General features: G+C 47.5%; 1 protein-coding gene across 1 annotated transcript; it reads left to right on the top strand.

Annotated features, from left to right (window-relative positions):
* The first annotated feature begins 368 nt into the window (after positions 1 to 368).
* Positions 369 to 6,177, top strand: OTP (orthopedia homeobox). Its single transcript, XM_054186687.1, has 3 exons — positions 369 to 405; positions 1,349 to 1,758; positions 5,647 to 6,177. The coding sequence occupies exons 1-3, from the start codon at positions 369 to 371 to the stop codon at positions 6,175 to 6,177; spliced, it is 978 nt and encodes a 325-aa protein (XP_054042662.1).
* The last annotated feature ends 12,657 nt before the right edge of the window (positions 6,178 to 18,834 follow it).

Here is an 18,834-nt window from a genome sequence, read left to right as displayed (position 1 = left end):
GCGAGCGGAGCAGGGCAAGGGAGCGGCGGTGCGGTGCGATGCGGGCCGGGCCGGCGGGAGGCCGGGGCGGCGGCGGCGGGCGGGCGGCGGGCGGGCGGAGCGGGGCGCTCCGGGCGCTGACATTTGCAGGCTGCCCTCCTGATTGGTCCCCGCGCCGAGCTGCTCACGGGTTCATTGAAGTGTTAAGCACCTCCCCGTCTCTCTAAAGGACATTATAATGCAGGAGACCCCCTTTTTAACCACACACCGAATTTTCTTTCATTTAGGCGATCTATATATATATATATCTTATATCTCATATCTATTTTAAATAACTTAAGGCCGCTAAAATTTGGGGGGGAACAGCCTTCGCCCTGGAGCGGTGCGCGATGCTGTCTCACGCCGACCTCCTGGACGCCCGTCTCGGTGAGTTTCCCCCAGCACCCCCCCTCCCCGCGGCGGCTGCACCGGCAGCGGCGAGCGGGGAGGAAGCCGGGGCAGGAAATTGACAATTTGTTCCTTATTTTACCTTAATGCGATCTAAATGGGCTAATTCCTTTAAAAGTAATTGTACTGTATTAAAGTTTAATTTGATTTAACATAAAAAAAAAAGACAGAGAAGGAGACCTACGGAGTATGTAGATCTACAGCGAGTCGTGGATCATTTAATTTCTCTCTCCCCTGTTTTTATCTACATACCTACACATTATTACAATGATGATGATGATGATGATTATTATTATTTTAGGACAGATGAGCTCGATGGTATTTACGGAGGAGTTCTGGGTGGCCTTTTCCTGCTCACCTGCTCGCTTTCCTTTCCCTTTCTTTTCCTTTAAAAAACAGAGAAATACCTGTATCTACCTATTTGTGGTATTCATGCGTTTGGTTAGAGGATCGGAGGCAGGAGAGGGTGACCGAGGTCCCTGCACATCTGTCGAGGAGGTAAAGCTCCCGGCAGCAGGGCGGCTCGAGTGTTCTTTCTTTCTCTCCGTCTCTTTCTTTTACCAGCCCCGCTGGAAAAACCAAGCTGAACACGGCAAAACTTGCCCTCCCCCCGTTCCCCTCCCTTGGTCTCGCAAGGGGAGGCCCGGCAGGGAGCTGGTTATTTAAGCAAGAAGAGGAGCTGCTCGGTGTAAAGTTTTCTCTCCCCCGCCCCGAGTTGCGCCGGGCCGGCGACTTTGCGCGCCGCGGAGCCGAGCCGGGCTGCGGAGCTGGCGGGCGGCTGGGGGGCGGCGGGGGGCGGCGTGGGACAGCTGGGCGGAGGCGGTGGCTGGATGCCTCTCGCCGGCTCGGTGCGTTGGAAAGCGGCACTGATGAATACGTGCACGGCAGCAGGGGAGTGACCGCAGCTCCTTTGCTTTCGCAGGGATGAAAGATGCGGCCGAGCTGCTGGGACACCGGGAGGCGGTGAAGTGTCGGCTGGGCGTAGGGGGCTCGGATCCGGGGGGACACCCGGGAGACATGGCCCCCAACTCGGACTCGGTGGAAGGGACCACCCTGCTGCCGGGGGAAGACATCACCACGGTGGGATCCAACCCCAGCTCCTTAGCCGTCAGCGCCAAAGACCCCGACAAGCAGCAAGGCCAGCAGGGCGGCCAGAACCCCAGCCAGGCTGGGCAGCAGCAGGGGCAGCAGAAGCAGAAGCGGCACCGCACCCGCTTCACGCCGGCGCAGCTCAACGAGCTGGAGAGGAGCTTCGCCAAGACCCACTACCCGGACATCTTCATGCGGGAAGAGCTGGCCTTGCGCATCGGCCTCACCGAGTCCCGGGTGCAGGTAAAACAACCGCCTCCGCGCAGTGCCCGCCCCCGCCGCCCCCGCCGGCCCCTTCCCCGGGCTCACCGACGGCGGCACGGCCGGCCAGCGGCGAGGACAGGCACAACGGGGCGAGCGGGTGGGTGTCCCCAACCCTCATCCCGACGGTGGGGAAGGAAACCCACCCCTGAACGCAACAGTTTGGGCAGGAAGCCATGAAACAGGACATCCCTCATCCCTCTTTCCGCAAAGCTATCCCCTTGGGGTGCCTTCTTGTCCACTAAGCGCCTGCTGCACGGTGGTCCCCAGCAGGGCGCGGTTCCCCCCTCTCCACCGCACAAGTCGGGTCAGGAAAGAGCTCGGGGAGGCACAGCCCGAGAGGGGCGAGTCTCAGCCCTCGCAATAGCTCGGCGCTAAGAGGGGAGCCCAAACCGCCGGGGAATGAGCCCCGTTTCCTGGTGCGGGGTACGGCGGCGGGGCAGGTGGCGAGGGGACGCTGTCCAGGGTGCTGACGGCGGCACTGGCCAGCGCGCCGCTGGGGCCGCTGTCCAGGGTCCTGACGGCGGCGCGGCCACGGCGCCGCCACCGCCGGGAAGGGGCGACCCTCGGATCCCGCCGCCGCCGCCGGGAGGGTGAGGGTGGGGGGTCGAGAAGGCACACAGGCTCGTGAAAAGGCAATTCGGTAAAAGGCAGTTGTATTTGGACTCGGAGTTTTCCCGTACTAGCTTTTGTAATGCCTGGGGAGGGCAGGGGTAGCGACTAACTTCAACATCTAGGGTGTACTTTGTTCTCCAAAGTACTTACATATACATATGCACATAGACATATATATATTTGCACACAGGCACATCAGAAACTATTTAGGCAAATAAATGTAAACGAAATTTGAAAAAGGGTGAGACGGATCTAACCACTAGACTGCTCAGGTGGTGCTTTTGTGTGTAGAAGGATATTTTAGTGACTTTCTGGGCGAGTCCCTTCCGAGGAATGAAAGCCTGCACAATGGAAGTACTTGTGGGATGTGCATCCCCGCTCCGCACAGCGCACCGGCAATGCCGCCGCACTTTACAGCAGCCGGTGTTCAAAATCCTTCTCGGCAAGCCTAGGCGCCTCAGCTAAATAAAGACACGCCAAAAGAAATCCCTAAATGAACGATTTTCTTTTTATGAACGGAAACCGACTCCGTTCTCGAATGTGACAGAAAATGCATGTCCGCTTTTAAAAAGTAAAACAATTTGACTCAGCCTACATAGGACTATAATTAGTTTAAATTAAGAAAGAAATTAGATTCACAAATAAAATATAATTGGACAACTGACTCTATGAAAAAAGAAAACGAGGTCTATTAAACTTTATTGGGTTTCCCAAAGGTTAATGATACCAATTTCAATATTAGGAGTGTGGTAAATGAAGTAAAATATAAAATCTAAAATGGAAATAGTTATTTTCTAACAGCACATCAAAGAAATTCGTAGGAAGAAAGACAAAGTGTTTTAATGGCCTCGGCATAATCTTAAACCAATGCTAATAGCTCGAGACTGCTGATAAAAACCGTTTAATAGAGTGGCAATTTAAATATTTTTTACAATAATGTTCTGTAGTTTAAAAAGTAATCAGATCAACATAACCTTCTTAATTAACACTTCAAAATGATTAACATTATGTAATCTAAGGCAAAATAATTTATTTAATATATTTACTTCACAATCCGATGTATCACTACTCCTTGACCAAATTTAAATTAAATAGTAATTGGTTTATGTTCCTATACGAGTACTTTACAGTTTTCTTTATAGTTAACAGATTGCCTACACATTCCTTGCAGTATGTGGGCTCCACACTGATTAAGGAATGCTCCAAATAGTTAATTTATAGTGGCTGTATATGTTTTTAAGGGTTTTGGATGCAAGGATAAATCACCACTTTCCTCATTTTAGATCTGTATTTAATGCATATGATACATTTAAATAATTATTAAAGAGGCTGGTGCTTAAACGGGAGTCCAATTCCACGTCTGATATTGCTCTGCTTTTCAGGCTGCTGTAATAAAACCATTCTTTTTATAGCATGCCATTATTAGAAACCAATTTCAGAATTATTTATAACCCGGAATGGCTTATTAAGCAGCAATGCGAGAATCATGCAAATTACGCGATCAAATGCAATATAATAAGCATAATCATTAGTCTCTAGCACGGATTAATTAACTTTCAATATTTTATTTACATAAAAACCAAATCAGTGAAATAACTTCTGCACAGTCAGGCTTGCCTTTCAATATTTTATACGAACAAAAATAATGTGCTGTAATTCCATTGACCGTGTCCCCCACAATGGTCCCGTCACCTGCCACATCTTAATAGGGGACAAGCTGAGAGTATTTTCTAGTTTTCTAATGGAATGAGAAATTGCATTTTCTTCCTCTCCCAGCACTATTAAAGTGTAATGAATTCGGCCCAGAGTTCACGGCTGGCTGATCGAAATGAACCTGAGATCTGGGCTTTAATACAGCTCTCCAGATTTCCTACCAAATCTTCACATTAATCATCCGCTGGATTCCAATGAGATCTTCATAAAGCTTTGGCTCCTGAAAAAGAAAAAAAAAAAAAAAGAAAAACAAAAGTGATATTGTTTCCCCTTCTCTCTCTCTCTCTCTCTCTCTCTAACCCATTTATAGCTGGGGAATTAAATGGGCTATATATTTTAAAATACATTTACAGTATGTCTATATTACTGTAACTGCAGACATCATCAAGGTAGATTTTTAGATTCCAACCTCTATTAGATTCTCACTGTTGTATTAATAATTTTCAGAGGCTAGTTGCATTTTAAAAGGAGTACAAAGTTGCCAAACGCTCGTGGTTAATATATTTCTAGAGTTGTCATGTGTGCATTTTCAAAATCTCCCCCAGGTTTTCCCTGCGTTTTAATCTGTCATGCACTAGTTTTCAACTGGAAACCTTCACATTTTAAAAGCATATGCGGCGTAGCTATGAGCTGAGGCGATCAGACCTGATGGAGATTCTTTACAACACCAGTAAACCATGAAACATAAAAAGATTTTGTAGACGCAATTTAACCATTAACCCTAAAACATAATTGAACGCGATTTTTCGATTATTCATATAACACTTAGTTCCCTAACGGCTGTTCATTCCCGCTAATGGGCGCCCATGTTTCCCAGTTTGGGTGCGTACCATCAAACCAGGGACTCCCTCCAGCAGGTCCGGGCGCTGCCCTGCCGTGGATTTCCACACGACCCGTCTTTTCCCCCCTAACAATCCTCCGGGTGCTTTCGGCAGCGGCGCGGCGAGACCCACAGAACCATCCCTGCCGGCGCCACGAACACCCGCTTACCCAAAACATCTTTGGGTTTTTTTTCTTTTTTGCTTTTAAAAAAACCCAAAAAAACCCAACAAAACCAAAAACAAGCCAAAACCAAATGGGGGCGGTTTGGCCGTAGGGTTTCCTGCCCCGGGACCCGGGCGGCGCCCCGCTCCGGTGTCGGCTCGGGAGAGCTTCTACGCACGGCCAAGAGCTGTGGGACAGTCATTTATTTTCTATCTGTGTTATTGTTTTTTTCGGATGGAGGCTAGGCTCCTTTCCCGGAGCCTCCCCCCGAAGGAGGGAGGCCGCGGGCGGCTCAGTCCCGGGACGGACACATCGATCGGTTTCATTATGAAACTTCCAGCAGTTTCGTTAACCGGTGTCGGGGACACGCGTGGGGCCGCGGCTGTGAAGAGCGGCCGTGGGACAGACAACGGCCGTGGGGCAGAGACTCGCCGTGTGGGCTGTGGGGCGACAGGAGACGGGGCGGAGGCCGGGGCGGGGGTGACGGGTCCGGTTCCACCGGACGGCGCGGCGGGTGGGTGGTGGCTAACGGTGCGTGTGACTGCCCGCCGCCCGCAGGTCTGGTTCCAGAACCGTCGGGCCAAGTGGAAGAAGCGCAAGAAGACCACCAACGTCTTCCGCGCCCCGGGCACGCTGCTGCCGACGCCGGGGCTGCCGCAGTTCCCCTCGGCGGCCGCCGCCGCCGCCGCCGCCATGGGCGACAGCCTCTGCTCCTTCCACGCCAACGACACCCGCTGGGCCGCCGCCGCCATGCCGGGCGTGTCGCAGCTGCCGCTGCCACCGGCGCTGGGCCGGCAACAGGCCATGGCGCAGTCCCTCTCCCAGTGCAGCCTGGCGGCCGGGCCGCCGCCCAACTCCATGGGCCTCTCCAACAGCCTGGCCGGCTCCAACGGCGCCGGGCTGCAGTCGCACCTCTACCAGCCCGCCTTCCCCGGCATGGTGCCCGCCTCCCTGCCCGGCCCCAGCAACGTGACGGGCTCGCCCCAGCTCTGCAGCTCTCCGGACAGCAGCGACGTGTGGCGGGGAACCAGCATCGCTTCCCTCCGCCGCAAAGCACTAGAGCACACAGTCTCCATGAGCTTCACCTAATGGCCGACGCCTCGCCCTGCGTCGCTGCCGCCGCCGCCGCCGCCCCCCCTTACTCCCCCCCCCCGCCTCGCCCCGCGCCCCCGCCTCGCCCGCCCGCCCCGGTCCGCCCCGGCCCCCCGCCTTCCCCCACCTGACTTACCAGGGAGTCGACTCAGGATCTGAAATCAGACGCCAACGGACTGGTTTGTGGGCCGAGAACCCCCCGACCACCCCTCACCCCTCTCCGCCCCCGCGCATCCCCCGCGCATTCCCCCCCGCGGCCCGGCCCGGCCGGCGGCGGCCGCTCCCCCGGCGGCGGGGGCACTTGGGGCCTCCCCGAGCCCAGCCTTGCCTCCCTCCCTCGCCACGACCCGGCGCTCCTGCCGGCCGCTTTGCAGAGAAATGCATTTTGGTTTTGTTTTCTTAGTTTTTATGGTTTATTAAAGAGCAGCGATCTGCCGCCGGCCCCTTCCCCTGCGAGGGCGCCGTCGGGGGGCGGCCGGGTGGGTTGGCGGAGAGGTACGGAGACCCCAGAGAGAATAAAATCCATTTTGATAAAAGAATTTATAAGCGAGAGAGAGCGAGAGACATGAGGGAAAATTTAAAAAAAAAAAAAAAAAGTTTCTTTTTGTAAAAGTTAAACACATGGGGGGGAGGAAAAGGCAAAAAAAAAAACAAAAAACAAAAAACAAAGGAGAGAAGAAGACCACTTCCCTTTGATTTCGTGACGGTTGAGTTGCCGGTCCGCCCCACCTTTATTTACGCATTTATTTACGTTCCTGCTGCTATTGTCCCTCTTGCATCTTCCGCTGCCGCCGGCGGAGGCGCCACCGCCCCCGCCCCGCCCGGCCCGGCCCGGCCCGTCCCCGCGGCCCGCCCGCCTGCATGTGCCGGTCACCCCGCCGCTGGGCTGGGCCGCTGGAGGAATGAACAAACGATGTGAAATAGGATGTTTTGTGTAGATAAAGCATTCTTGTTACATACTGGTCGATTCGTGATATGTTTTAACTTATTGTCTGTGCTTATTTATTGCATTTTGGGTTTCTTAATGAATGTTTGAGCTAATATAAAACATATTAATTGACTTTTCCGGACACGTTTATATCAAGTTAATGTAAATGGATAAATAATATCATTTTCAGTATGTGATATGAAGAATTATAGATTTTGATGTTGCGTGTGAGATATAACAAGTGTCTTGACTTGCAGGCAAAAAAACATAAAAAAAGACAGGACTTCCTTCTGTAGGATTCACCAAGTCCTTTGTCACAAGTTTGGGGATAGTTTGCTTGCTTGAATTTTGCATTGAAGCCTTTCATTTATCACAATTTTAATACTTCATAACTAATAAACTTTTGTTAATCTTTGTGTGTGGCTGGTCTTTAAACTGCAAGACACACGGAGTTCCGCGGTGAGGCGAGGCAAGAGTGAAGGGCGAGGGGGAGCGGGGTGGCGGGAGGCCGCGGCCAGGCAGGTGGCGAGTGTCGCAGGGGCTGGTGCGGGGTCAGTGCGGGGCCGGGGGAGGAGAGCTGGGGTTGCAGCCGGAGCGGGAGCGGAGTGGGGCTTTGCCGCAAACCTTTTTGCCGGCTCTGAAATGGGTGCGTGGCTGCTGGCGGGCGAATCCCACGGAAGAGAAAATCTTCGGATTACTCCTGTGCAAACTTTGACAGGGGGGACAAAAAAAGTGCCGTACTTTGGCAAGCATCGTACAGCCTGGTTTGCGTTTCTTTTTTTTTTCTCCCCCCTTTCCTTTTTTTATGCAATGCATTGAGATCTCTTCTCCTTGTACATCAATTACACACTCTTAATTACACACCTGAGAGTGCCCGGCTCCACAGGCACCCGCAGAAGGGTCCTTGCCTGTTCCAAAGTGCATATTATGTATGCATATTTAATTTAAAAGAGAAATAAAAGCAGAATAAATTATTGGTGATCCAGGCCATGAGTGAGTCCGCTGGGGGTCACCTGAGGAAGCAGCCCTGTGCCCTTCTGCAGGAGCCTGCTAGTGCAGGTGCTGAAACAGCCCAGGATGCTCATCCTGAGGTAGGCTAGGCCAGGCAAGACAGGTCCCGTACCATAATCCATACCATGGTTAACGCCTGGAGTAAGAAAACACCATGCTCTGTCCTTCCTTCCAGCCCTCCCTCTAGTCCCCAGCCTAGCCTTGGGCTAAGCAGGAGCCCCCCTGCACCTGCGCTTGCTTCCGAGTTTGAAATTTGTGATCAATTTAGATCAGCCGTCAAGGATGTGAGCGCACAGGGTGCCTATGGAGTAGGGCTGGTCAGAGTACCCCCAGCTCCCCTACCCCACAGGTGCCCCTGCATGGCCAAGGGGAGTGACAGCCCATCCGGGACATCCCTTGGTTTTCCCAGTCCCACAGCAGTCCCTGCCCCATGCCATGGTGCGCTGGGGTGAAAAGCAGGTCCCCACTTACATGCAGAGGAGTGCAAATCTCACTTTCCTTCTTCCAAACATATGGAAGGTTGTTTACAAGCATGTAATTTTTACAGCTGCTTTATATTGCTATAAGCAAGACAGCTTTATGATGTAGGAATGTTGTAAAGTGTGGTATGGAAGATCTTTAAAAAATATGTGCTTTTTAACGGTAGAGAAAAATGCTCTTTCTGGCTGGGGGCAGGGGATTGAGACGTAACCTGTGAGATCCAACTCTTGACACCAAATGCTGCAACTTTATGGAAGGGGCCTTACAAAGGTCCTTCAGCTGAATTCTCGCTCCTAAGCCATCCATCATTTCCTCCATATTCTAATGCAACTGTTGTCCTGGTTATAAGCAAAGCTTTTTGATCCTATCCAACTTTGATACAACATTTGTTTCCATGGCAATAGGTCTTCGTGTTCTGAGTCCTGGAGATTTTTGAAACGTACCCTTAGCACCAGCTGAAGCTTTGCAACATAAAACATCTAAGCTGATGATCTTATGTATTTCACATGGATGAAAGGAAGGGGACTGCAGATTTCACTCATACATGTTACAGGTTGTGTGTGAATGATTTTATTATAAAATCTCACTCATGCTGACATTAAAAGATAAAAATTAAACAGCACCGACTAGTTCTACCTAAAAACAGGAATAGCTTTGCTTCGTTCACATAAAGTGATCAAAATAAATGAGTGAATTCCATATGAATCAAGAGGGAATATTTATGCTGAATAACAATTAGCCTATTACCGACTAAGTAGCTAACACCAGACACTGTTACAAGCTAGGCTTATTTGCTTACTGGCTTGTGTTTTATCTTTGAGCAATTCCACCCAATGTGTAAATAGACTCAGATTTACATTTGTATATATGGATTGATTTCCACACTGGCACATATCCACGTAGGTTTACTTCACTCTAAACACAACATCACCCCTAATGTCTAAGGAATATACATAACGATAATGTCACTGAACCTTTCATTTGCTCTCTTGATAAAATGCTTTGACACTCTCTCTCTCCTCTCTTCCTCCCCTCAAATTCCCCTGGAAGGCAGAATATGCTCTTACCCACTGCTGGAAATTGCATTCACTGAGCAATTACTAACATCGGAAGAAAGTTTGTGCAAGGCAAGGGATCAGATAGCGTTGCAGCATGGATTATATTATTGTACTAGCAGCAATGATCCCTGCTCCTAGAAATGAAAATGTGGTTTAATTTGTGTTGTGGTCTTTAAATTTTCATTTTTCAGAATAAAAATCTCAGCACATGAAAATGTATCTTGCAGTAATGGAGGTATGGCAGTTAACCTGTCAGTTGAAAGTATGTAACCTTCCTTTTCTCCTTTTCATGACAAAGGTAATCTCATCTGAGGGCATTTATGTGAAGAAATAACAGCATGGCATGGTGAAACCACTGGCTCATTAATCCTGGCATCTACTTCCTGCAGGGCTTCTTGATTAGTTAGATTCATTCATCGGGTATTTCGGAGTTTTTGATTTCTCACCACTGGCTAGGTTCACTGAGTTCAGGCTAAATTGAGCTAGAAGCAATGTTTATTAGTAATTTTGTAATACAGACTACCCTAATAATTCAGTACAAATATCTCATCTGAAATATATCCATTCACCCTAACACCTAATGCAGTTTGCAGCTGTGTTCAGAGAGAACCGGGAGAACACAAGTGATTGGGCATGTATTTTCTAAATTATTAATATGAGAGCTAATAGCGAACTCCTCTTCATTACCAATGCTGGAATTAAGATCCTTTTTTTTTTTTTTCAAGCAAGCCCTGACACAGAGGTGACCACCTCCTGCCTGCCATTAAGTCTGATCTCAGAGCGGTTGGTCTGGGAAGCATGGCCTATTTAGCCTTTCAGGATAAAGATGAAAGGGAGAACAAAGGAATTTCAGTTTTTCCCTCATGTGTGCTGTAAACATAGGGAAAAATCTGAACGCTGCAAAAGGAAAAAGAAGAGGAGTCCTCAGAAATTAGCATCTTGTAATGTCACAGATCTATCTCAACTGTTTGGTAGCCATAATAGAGTTACAGCTTGGGCAACAGGGACAAAGAAGCAAAGCCCCTGATCCTGCAGCCTTTAAAGCCCATGCTGACCTGGCTGCAAGTTCAGGAGATGCATGTGTGCAGATTTGTGGCAATGGTGCTCAAAATTGTCCTGCCAGACAGCTTTGCCCCATTCCGTAAACTCTCTTTTCTAAAAGAAATTATGACCACCCATGGTCTGCATTCAAATGTCTGACCACAGCTTGTGCCCCGTTGGCTCATCCAGTCATAGGTGAGACCCAGGGCCTGAGAACCAGTTTGACTTTATGAACACACACAATTTACCCCAAAATCTCTGAGTAAGACAGCTGAGAGCCATGGCTTAACTCAGAGAAGCAGAATTTTCTTCAGAAGATACTACACCTGTGGTCTCCTTTTAAATATCGCAGACTGATCACCTCTCCTGTTAGTGGTGCAACAGCAAGAGGAAAACAGAGGTGGTGGTGGTGGTGGACCAGGAGTGTAGGGACAGCGTGGTTTTAATTGTTCACCTCATCATGACAAGGATAGCAAGAATAGCAACAAGAGCCAGAGGGGCTGCTCATGCCTGGGATGTGGTAGGGGACTATCTTTGATTAACCATCATCCTTTTTTTTTTGAGTAGTGCTCAAGGGGCTGCACTAATAGCCATGTTACGCCCTGTGTAAAATTTACTTCTACTCCTCAGGGAAAAAATGGCAGCAGGGTGATTCTCTCTTCATGCTCTTCACAGCCAGGGCTCGTGCCAGAGATCAGCCCATCTTTGTCTTCCACCTGGGATGCTGTACAATGGTACGGGTGGCAGGTCGCATCTCTTATTTGCCAATAAATTGTGCCTGCTTCAGCTTCTCCTGAGACCATCTTTGAGGCTCAAGAGCTCTGCTTCGCTTTTGTGTTGCATCATTCATCAACAATTATGCTTAAAAACATTTTTCAGAGCTAAAATTATGCTTTTACGAGCTTTGAAATTTGCCAGAGGAGAATCACTCCCTGGGAGGAAGGAATCCAGAGACGTTTGTACAGGATTTGCCATTGGAGGTTACACAACCATTCTACAGAGATTCTTACCCTCCTTCGAAGGTCGAGAGGGAAAATGCAGAATATGCTTAATACACTGCCTGTGAGGGTGACGTTCTCTCCTGACCCCCATACACAGTTTGTGCCTTGGAGTATGAAGTTTGATTAGCCTTTTCTTGCAGCACTAGAAGCATCATGGTAGTGATCCAAAAAGTACTTTGGAAAAAAACAAACTACAGACTTTCTCTCACTGACCTCCCGCTACAGTGAATTTCATAAGCTGACGATGCACCCTGTAAGGACACATTTCTTTTTTACTGGTTTCAATTTATTGCCCTTTAATATAATTTAAGTGGCAGCTATGATTCCCTGTGGCTCCTTTACAAGCTTTTAAGGTTTATTTTTTTGCTAACTTTTTAAAGAGCATTTCAGAATTACTATGAGCACCCTCCCCTATTTTTCATATCTAATAATTAAGAGCAAGCACCATCCCCCGTTTCAAGGCATAAACATTACTTTATAACGAAATTCCTATGTATTGGAAGGCTGTGATGTTTGGCTTCCTGCCTTATATCAGAGTCTGGGCAAAACTTGATTTGACTGTAACACGAGGACTACCCATGTCATTGTAGCCAGAGGATTTGGTTGTGCCACAGTCACAGTGAATGAAAGTCAATGATATGCTGGGTAAGCAGAAGACATGATATTCGAAGAGGGCATAGCATGGTCTAGCTACTCTTTGCCACAGCCACGGCCATTACACGGTGCTTTTTGGTGTTCCCTGGGCTCCTGAGGCCAGGATGTGCTCAGGAATTCTCCAGGAGGGAGGGGGCTCTCATTTCAGCAATGTCACCTGGCTTACAAGCTTGTGTCACTGGGCAGATATGCACTGAATTCAGATTTATAAACAAAACCGAGTGTAAAAAGATATTTCAGCAGCTACACGGCCACAAAATGTCACCAGAAATTAACCAGCTTTGCTCTTTCAGCTGGAGAACAGAATGAGAAGTCTGCAGAAGGTCAGACATATAAAAATGCATTGAGATTAACAGGGAAGAATATTCAATTACTAAATAAAGAATTACATTTGGTACAGTTGGTGGCTCTACTCTTTGTGTCTGTTATAAGCAATAATTAACACCTACAACTGTATTTGTTGTCACCTTGTGTTCTTATCTTCAAGTCTCAGTAGCAAATAAATGACTCATGCTTTAGTCTTGAAATGCTAATTATTATAAAAAATACCCAAAGACAATTCCACTATTTTTTATATTACTGTCACTTCACCTTTTCTGCTTTAATTTCTGTGCAATTTTAAGCTTGGGTTTGCCTGAACTGTGACCAGACAGATCCCCACAGGAGCAGAGTATCCTGCTGGGCTCTGAGGGATCCCATCTAGGTAAAGACAGCTACAATTGATATGCTTTTTAAAGGATGCAGGATCCTGTGTTATTAGCTGATTGCTCTGGCCTTTCTTCATATCTCACACAAGAAGCTGCTGCCTCTGACCCACTTATCACGTGCTTCCTATCCTCACTTAAATCAAACCTTTCTCATTTCTGTTGGAGATGATTCTTTTCCCATCTCCAATAAATTGCTCTAATAGTCCTTCATACATTACCTCCACCTCTCTTAGCCTCTCCAGTAGGGTGTAAATCTGTAGATTTCATTCATGGATGTTATAGTCAATCACCTACACCCAAAATATAAAGCCAGTCTGTTACTTGTTGATGCCTTCCATACACATCCTTCTTTATGTTATAACTCTTGACAGCAGCTGGTTACACCATTACTTGCTAAATGAAAGCATCCAGTGTTGCACGTATTTTTTTGAAAAGCATCTAAGTGTCTTAGTACCTAGGTCTCCTCTTCAAAGTAACGTAGGTTGCCAAGTTCCATCAATTTTAATCCGCTTGTTACCTTCACCAGCTTCTTATCAAACTCCACAACTAGTTCAGAATTTTCTTCTTTATCAAATAACGTCCTCTGAACTTGTTCTGTCCGAAGTCTCTACCAATACAGAAATCTCTTCTTTCCATTAATTGCACTGCTCTGATCCCGGCCATCTTTGACATCGGAGTTGCCCAGTTGCTCTAGAAGTGCTCTTTCTACCAAGCCACAAAGTCCCATCTCAGCTTTAAATCTCATCTTGATCCTTATATTTTACCTCTAGCTTCAGAATGACCTTATGAGTAAAGCAGTTTGGGGTCTTCCACGTGAAAGATTATCTACCCAACTGCTCCTGCTTCCACTGATGCCTCTAGAATTTTGACACATCACATTCTCCTCTGATTACCTATGTGAATCACACCAGGTGAAAAAGGATTTAGCGCACCATTCCTGGCTGTGCCTTTCAGCCTCACCTTCTGCCATCATTGTGTGTCACTCTCCACTGGTGAACCTCTGTGAAATGACTTTGATACATCCAGGTCACATCTGTCTTCTCATTTCCAAAATGGCAGAAAAAATTCAAACGAGCTGGCACTTCACCCATCAGCAAATTGTTTAGTGGCAAAAGCCTTCCTCATTCTAGGTACTCAGGGCAGTTTTAATTGTCCCTGCCTCGTATCAGGGTCTGTGCAGCATCAGAAAATCCCTAAGGTGTTGTGTTTGCATAAGCATAAGTTTCTTGAGAGGCTCCCAAGGAAGCAGCTTGGCTGGCAAAGGCAGTTGTAGTCCTACTTGTGTTCTAGCCAAGCTGTGCTAGATGGAGTAGCTGTGCATGGGGCCAAGCCATCACATCCACAGCTTTTGAGAGATTAACATTTTCTTGGGAATACCCGCACGGAATGCCTCTGCTTACTTCTGTGTCTGCCCTGCCTTGCACAAGAAAGAAACACAGGAAAATTTCTCTCAGTTTTGCATTCCTGTGGAGAAATAGCCATAATGCAACACGTTTTAGAGACCTGTAATGCGCTGTGTTTAAGCACAGACAGCCGACATGGTGGAAGGTAGTGCATTCTTGAGCTGTTGAATTGCTCCCTGACTGCTCTGCTTTACAGCATTTTCCTAGAGAGCAGGCGGCTCTTACTTACTGTGGCTTTACCAAGGATTATAGCAGTGCTCCTGTGTTTGCTAAAGGTGGGTTTGTGTTTTCACACAATCCCAGTTGGTTTGGGTGCCTGCATCAATGCAGCTGCGACGGATTTTCAAGGTGGTGGTACCTGAAGCTCTTCAAGCCTGATGCTGGAGTTTTTGGTGCCCAGGCTTTCTGAATATCAGATCCTCAGATTTGTTGTGTGGGTCATTGGACCCTGGAGGCACACAGAAAATCCTCAGACATTCTTAAATTAGGTTTATCCTTGTGGGCTGAATTCAGACTGCAGTTTATAGTTGCCTGGAGAGAGGACGATAGGCACAAGAGGTGGGTGACAGGCTTTCACAGCAGGGTGAGGAGATCCCATTCCTCTTGATTGCCTAAGAGGAGGACCAAGGTGCAGCAGGCTTGCTCCAAATCACTCCTTGTTGGCTTCAGTTTAGTTACCATAGCACATTCAAACCTGCAAAATTTCACCAGTGTCCCTGTGCTTGCTCAAGGCATATCCCTGAGGACTCTGAAGAGTGCCAAGGGTAAGCCAACAGGAAATACAAAGCATTAGGTTTATGCTGAATTTAGGTTGTCTGTAGATGGCTGTGCGTGACTCATATGCTGCTGAAGGACTTTGTCTTGCGCACTGGGATCCAGTGAGAGGGCTTGGAGTCCAAAATGAAATCCCAGACATGATTCATTGGCCTGGAGTTGTATTTGGTGAGTAATAATATCAGTTCCAGAATCTTACTATGGTTTATTTACTGGTCATATTAGCATGTGAGCTGATTCACATTGCCACAGAAAACCCTTGCTTGCATATGAATGTTATTATGCTATCAACCGCTTCTGATACCTCACAGATTTTTTTCTATTTTCTCCCTCCTAATCTATTTTTTTTTAGGCCAACAACCCTGCTTCAGTGCAAGCATCTGCCTTTCTAATAATGTAACTATTTACTGCATCATTGTGCTCTACTCTCATTTCATGTTGTCACACTCTCCACGACATTATTTGAAAATTGTCAAAACCCTCAGTGAGAAATTTCTACCAGAGGGAAAATGAGAAACGCAAACAGTGCAGCCTGGTTACCATGAAAAGGCACAGAGACTGAAGTCATGCCATGCTTCTCCAGCATGAGCTCCTCCTGGACTCAGGCTGAGACACCCAGACCGCATCTGCTAGAAAAGCTGATGCTTGGTTTATCTTACCATGTGTGCTTTCAGTATAGATGCTGAAGTTTGCTCCGAGTGCCTCTGGGCAGCTTTGCACTGTTTCCATCATCATCCTTTGTGTCTTTTGGTGAACAGAGTTCACTACTTTCTCCAGCAACAAATGTCCGTGCAGTGACCAGTGAATTATTATAAAAACAGGAATTGCCTGTATTGAGTTATATCTCCATGACTGAGTGAGCCTGACTTAGGCTAAGTGGCTTTAACAGAGTCAAATGCATTACGTAAAGGAGAAGCAAAAATAACTGAGTGAGTATGTTGAAGGGGGTGCTTGTTATTAGCAACTATCAAACGTTTCCTTGAGCTCAGTCCCCAGACAACTCTACCTATGGCTGCTCACTGTTGCCTTGTCCTTGTCAAGGTGGTCCTTAGGAATAAAGAAATAGAATGGGTTTGCAGTGCCTTGTGGAAGTTATCCCGCTGTGTGGCCTCTGCAAGCTGAGGCAGCCCAGGAATGCTACAGCCATCACACTCAAGGTAGGCAAGAAAAGGTGTTTTAGGAAGAATGGTACAATTAGGCAATCAAGTGTTCTGGGAAGTGTGGCTACGTGAGAGCTCATGTCTATGATGTTTCCCGCTATTTTCATACTGTTTTCCAACTTCCATCCCACGTGCCCCAGGACTTCACCGAAGTTACCCCTGAACCATAGAATCATAGAATGTGTTGGGTTGGAAGGGAACTTTAAAGGCCATCTAGTCCAACACCCCTGCAGTAAGCAGGGACATCTTCAACTAGATCAGGTTGCTCAGAGCCTCATCCAGCCTGGCCTTGAATGTCTGCAGGGATGGGGCCTCCACCACCTCTCTGGGCAACCTGTTCCAGTGTCTCACCACCCTCCATGTAAAGAACTTCTTCCTAATGTCTAATCTAAACCTGCCCTGCTCTAGTTTAAAACCATTGCCCCTCCTCCTATCGCTACCTGCCCTTGCAAACAGCCCCTCCCCAGCTTTCCTGTAGGCCCCCTTCAGGTACTGGAAGGTCACTATAAGGTCTCCCTGGAGCCTTCTCTTCTCCAGGCTGAACAACTCCACCTCTCTCAGCCTGTCTTTGTAGGAGCTGTGCTGGCCAGAGGTGCCAGACAGTCAATGATAAACTGCTTGTCTGTCCCAGCACAGAGGGACAGACCTGGCACTGACACCTCCCTGCCTCCCCCAGTGGCAGCACACGTGTCGGTCTCCATGATCTGACTCCAGCTGGAATGGACACATCAGCAGTTATCCCAGTCCATTTGCACCCCAGAGGCCAGAAACACTCCTCTTCAGGTGTTACACCAGGGTCCTTCACTGCACAGATGGGGGTTAGCAAGCTGCTGCAGAAGATGCCACTACAGAAGGGAGCAGCTCAACCATTGCCAGGCTTGCTGACACTTGCTAGTGTCTACTTCTCTGGTTAATTTGTTTGTGGAAATGTGCAACCCACTATTCATTAGGTAATGTGCTAGTAGTACATGGACCGCCTCTTCTGCAGTCGATGGAACAAGAAGTCTCCAAAACAAGAGATCCAGAGGTCTGCTTTGTAACCAAGCAGTTTAAGACTGACCCAGACAGTATGTTCCTCAGCAGTTCCACAAGCTTCTGAGTAGAACAAGGTCATTTATTTCTGGAACCAGCACTGAAGGGAATGAGGGCTATCTGCAGTTTAAAAAAAAATTTCTAGCGGTACACATTTAGAGACTCTCTGCTCAATAAAGAAGCCAAATACAAACCGGTAGTGTAGGCTTACAAGGCACACAACTGTGGGATGTTTGCATGTCTTTCCATGTAATAAACATGATCTTGTGTCAAACTTTATTTCCTGTGGTTTGAAAATCCACCCATGATGTTACATATTGTCCCATATTTGACATGGCTATATAGAGGACTTTTCCTAATGTTGATAAGACAACTGCATACTACTAAAAAATACCCCCCACTCTCTACAAATCCAAACAGAAATACACATTGAGTTACTCATAATTTTCAGCAGAATCAATTATCAGAGTGTTTTCAGAATAAAGCTGGTGTCATTTTCTAAGTTTTGTTTGGCTAATCCAATGATGCTACTAAATATTGCCAAGTATCAAGGATGTGAAGTCAAAAAGCTTCTTTTCAGCTCAGCTGTGCTGAATGGCAATTACACATTCTGAACAATCATACAACTTCTTTAATCAAATGAGGTAATATGAAATTGGCTAGATTTTCCTCAATACTTTCAACTTCAGTGAAAAATACAATAATTAAACTCTCGGTACAATGACTTTCAAACCTCGGCGCAGTCTCAGCCCCCTCCTTTTTTCTCTCTCTGGATAATAAATCCTTATGAAAGCTGCCACCACGACTGAGACAAATTGTGAAATTGTTTAATAATGTTGACTCAAGTAGTGACATCATTTGGAGACTTTTGGTTTTCTTGCAACATCTTTAAAGACAACTGTGAGTTGCCAGATGTGACAGAGCAGATACAGCTCCCAGCAGCAGGAAGGAAGGTGTTTGCAGCAAGGGGGGCTCTATCTATATTCACCATGGGGACTGAGGTGAGTCAGCTTTTGGGGGAGGAAACCCCAGCATTGTTTTCTACCTCCTTCTCTGGTGGCCCTTTTGACAAGCCCTTCTTTGAAACACTTCTCTTAGGAGAGGGACAGAGACAGGTGAGTTAATGTCTCATGTTTTGGAGGCCAGGGAGGGTGCCCAAGCCACTCTTGCCAGCCCCAGCAAAACAGTTTAAAGTGCTCAGAGAACAAAAACACTCAGTGGAAAGTAAACCCTGCAGAGCCAATTGCTTTCCCCATTCTGAGAAGCAACTGCCGCATCAGGCCCTGGGCACTTGCTGAACCCATGTGGAGTTGGCAGTCAGACTCCGGGAACATTTGTTTTACAAAACCCATCATTTCACCAGGAAGACGCAAATCTACTTTAAGAAGGAGATAAAGAATGAGCC

Source organism: Rissa tridactyla, chromosome Z (assembly GCF_028500815.1).
Source record: "Rissa tridactyla isolate bRisTri1 chromosome Z, bRisTri1.patW.cur.20221130, whole genome shotgun sequence".
NCBI lineage: Eukaryota > Metazoa > Chordata > Aves > Charadriiformes > Laridae > Rissa > Rissa tridactyla.
This window is presented reverse-complemented; position numbering and strand designations above follow the sequence as displayed.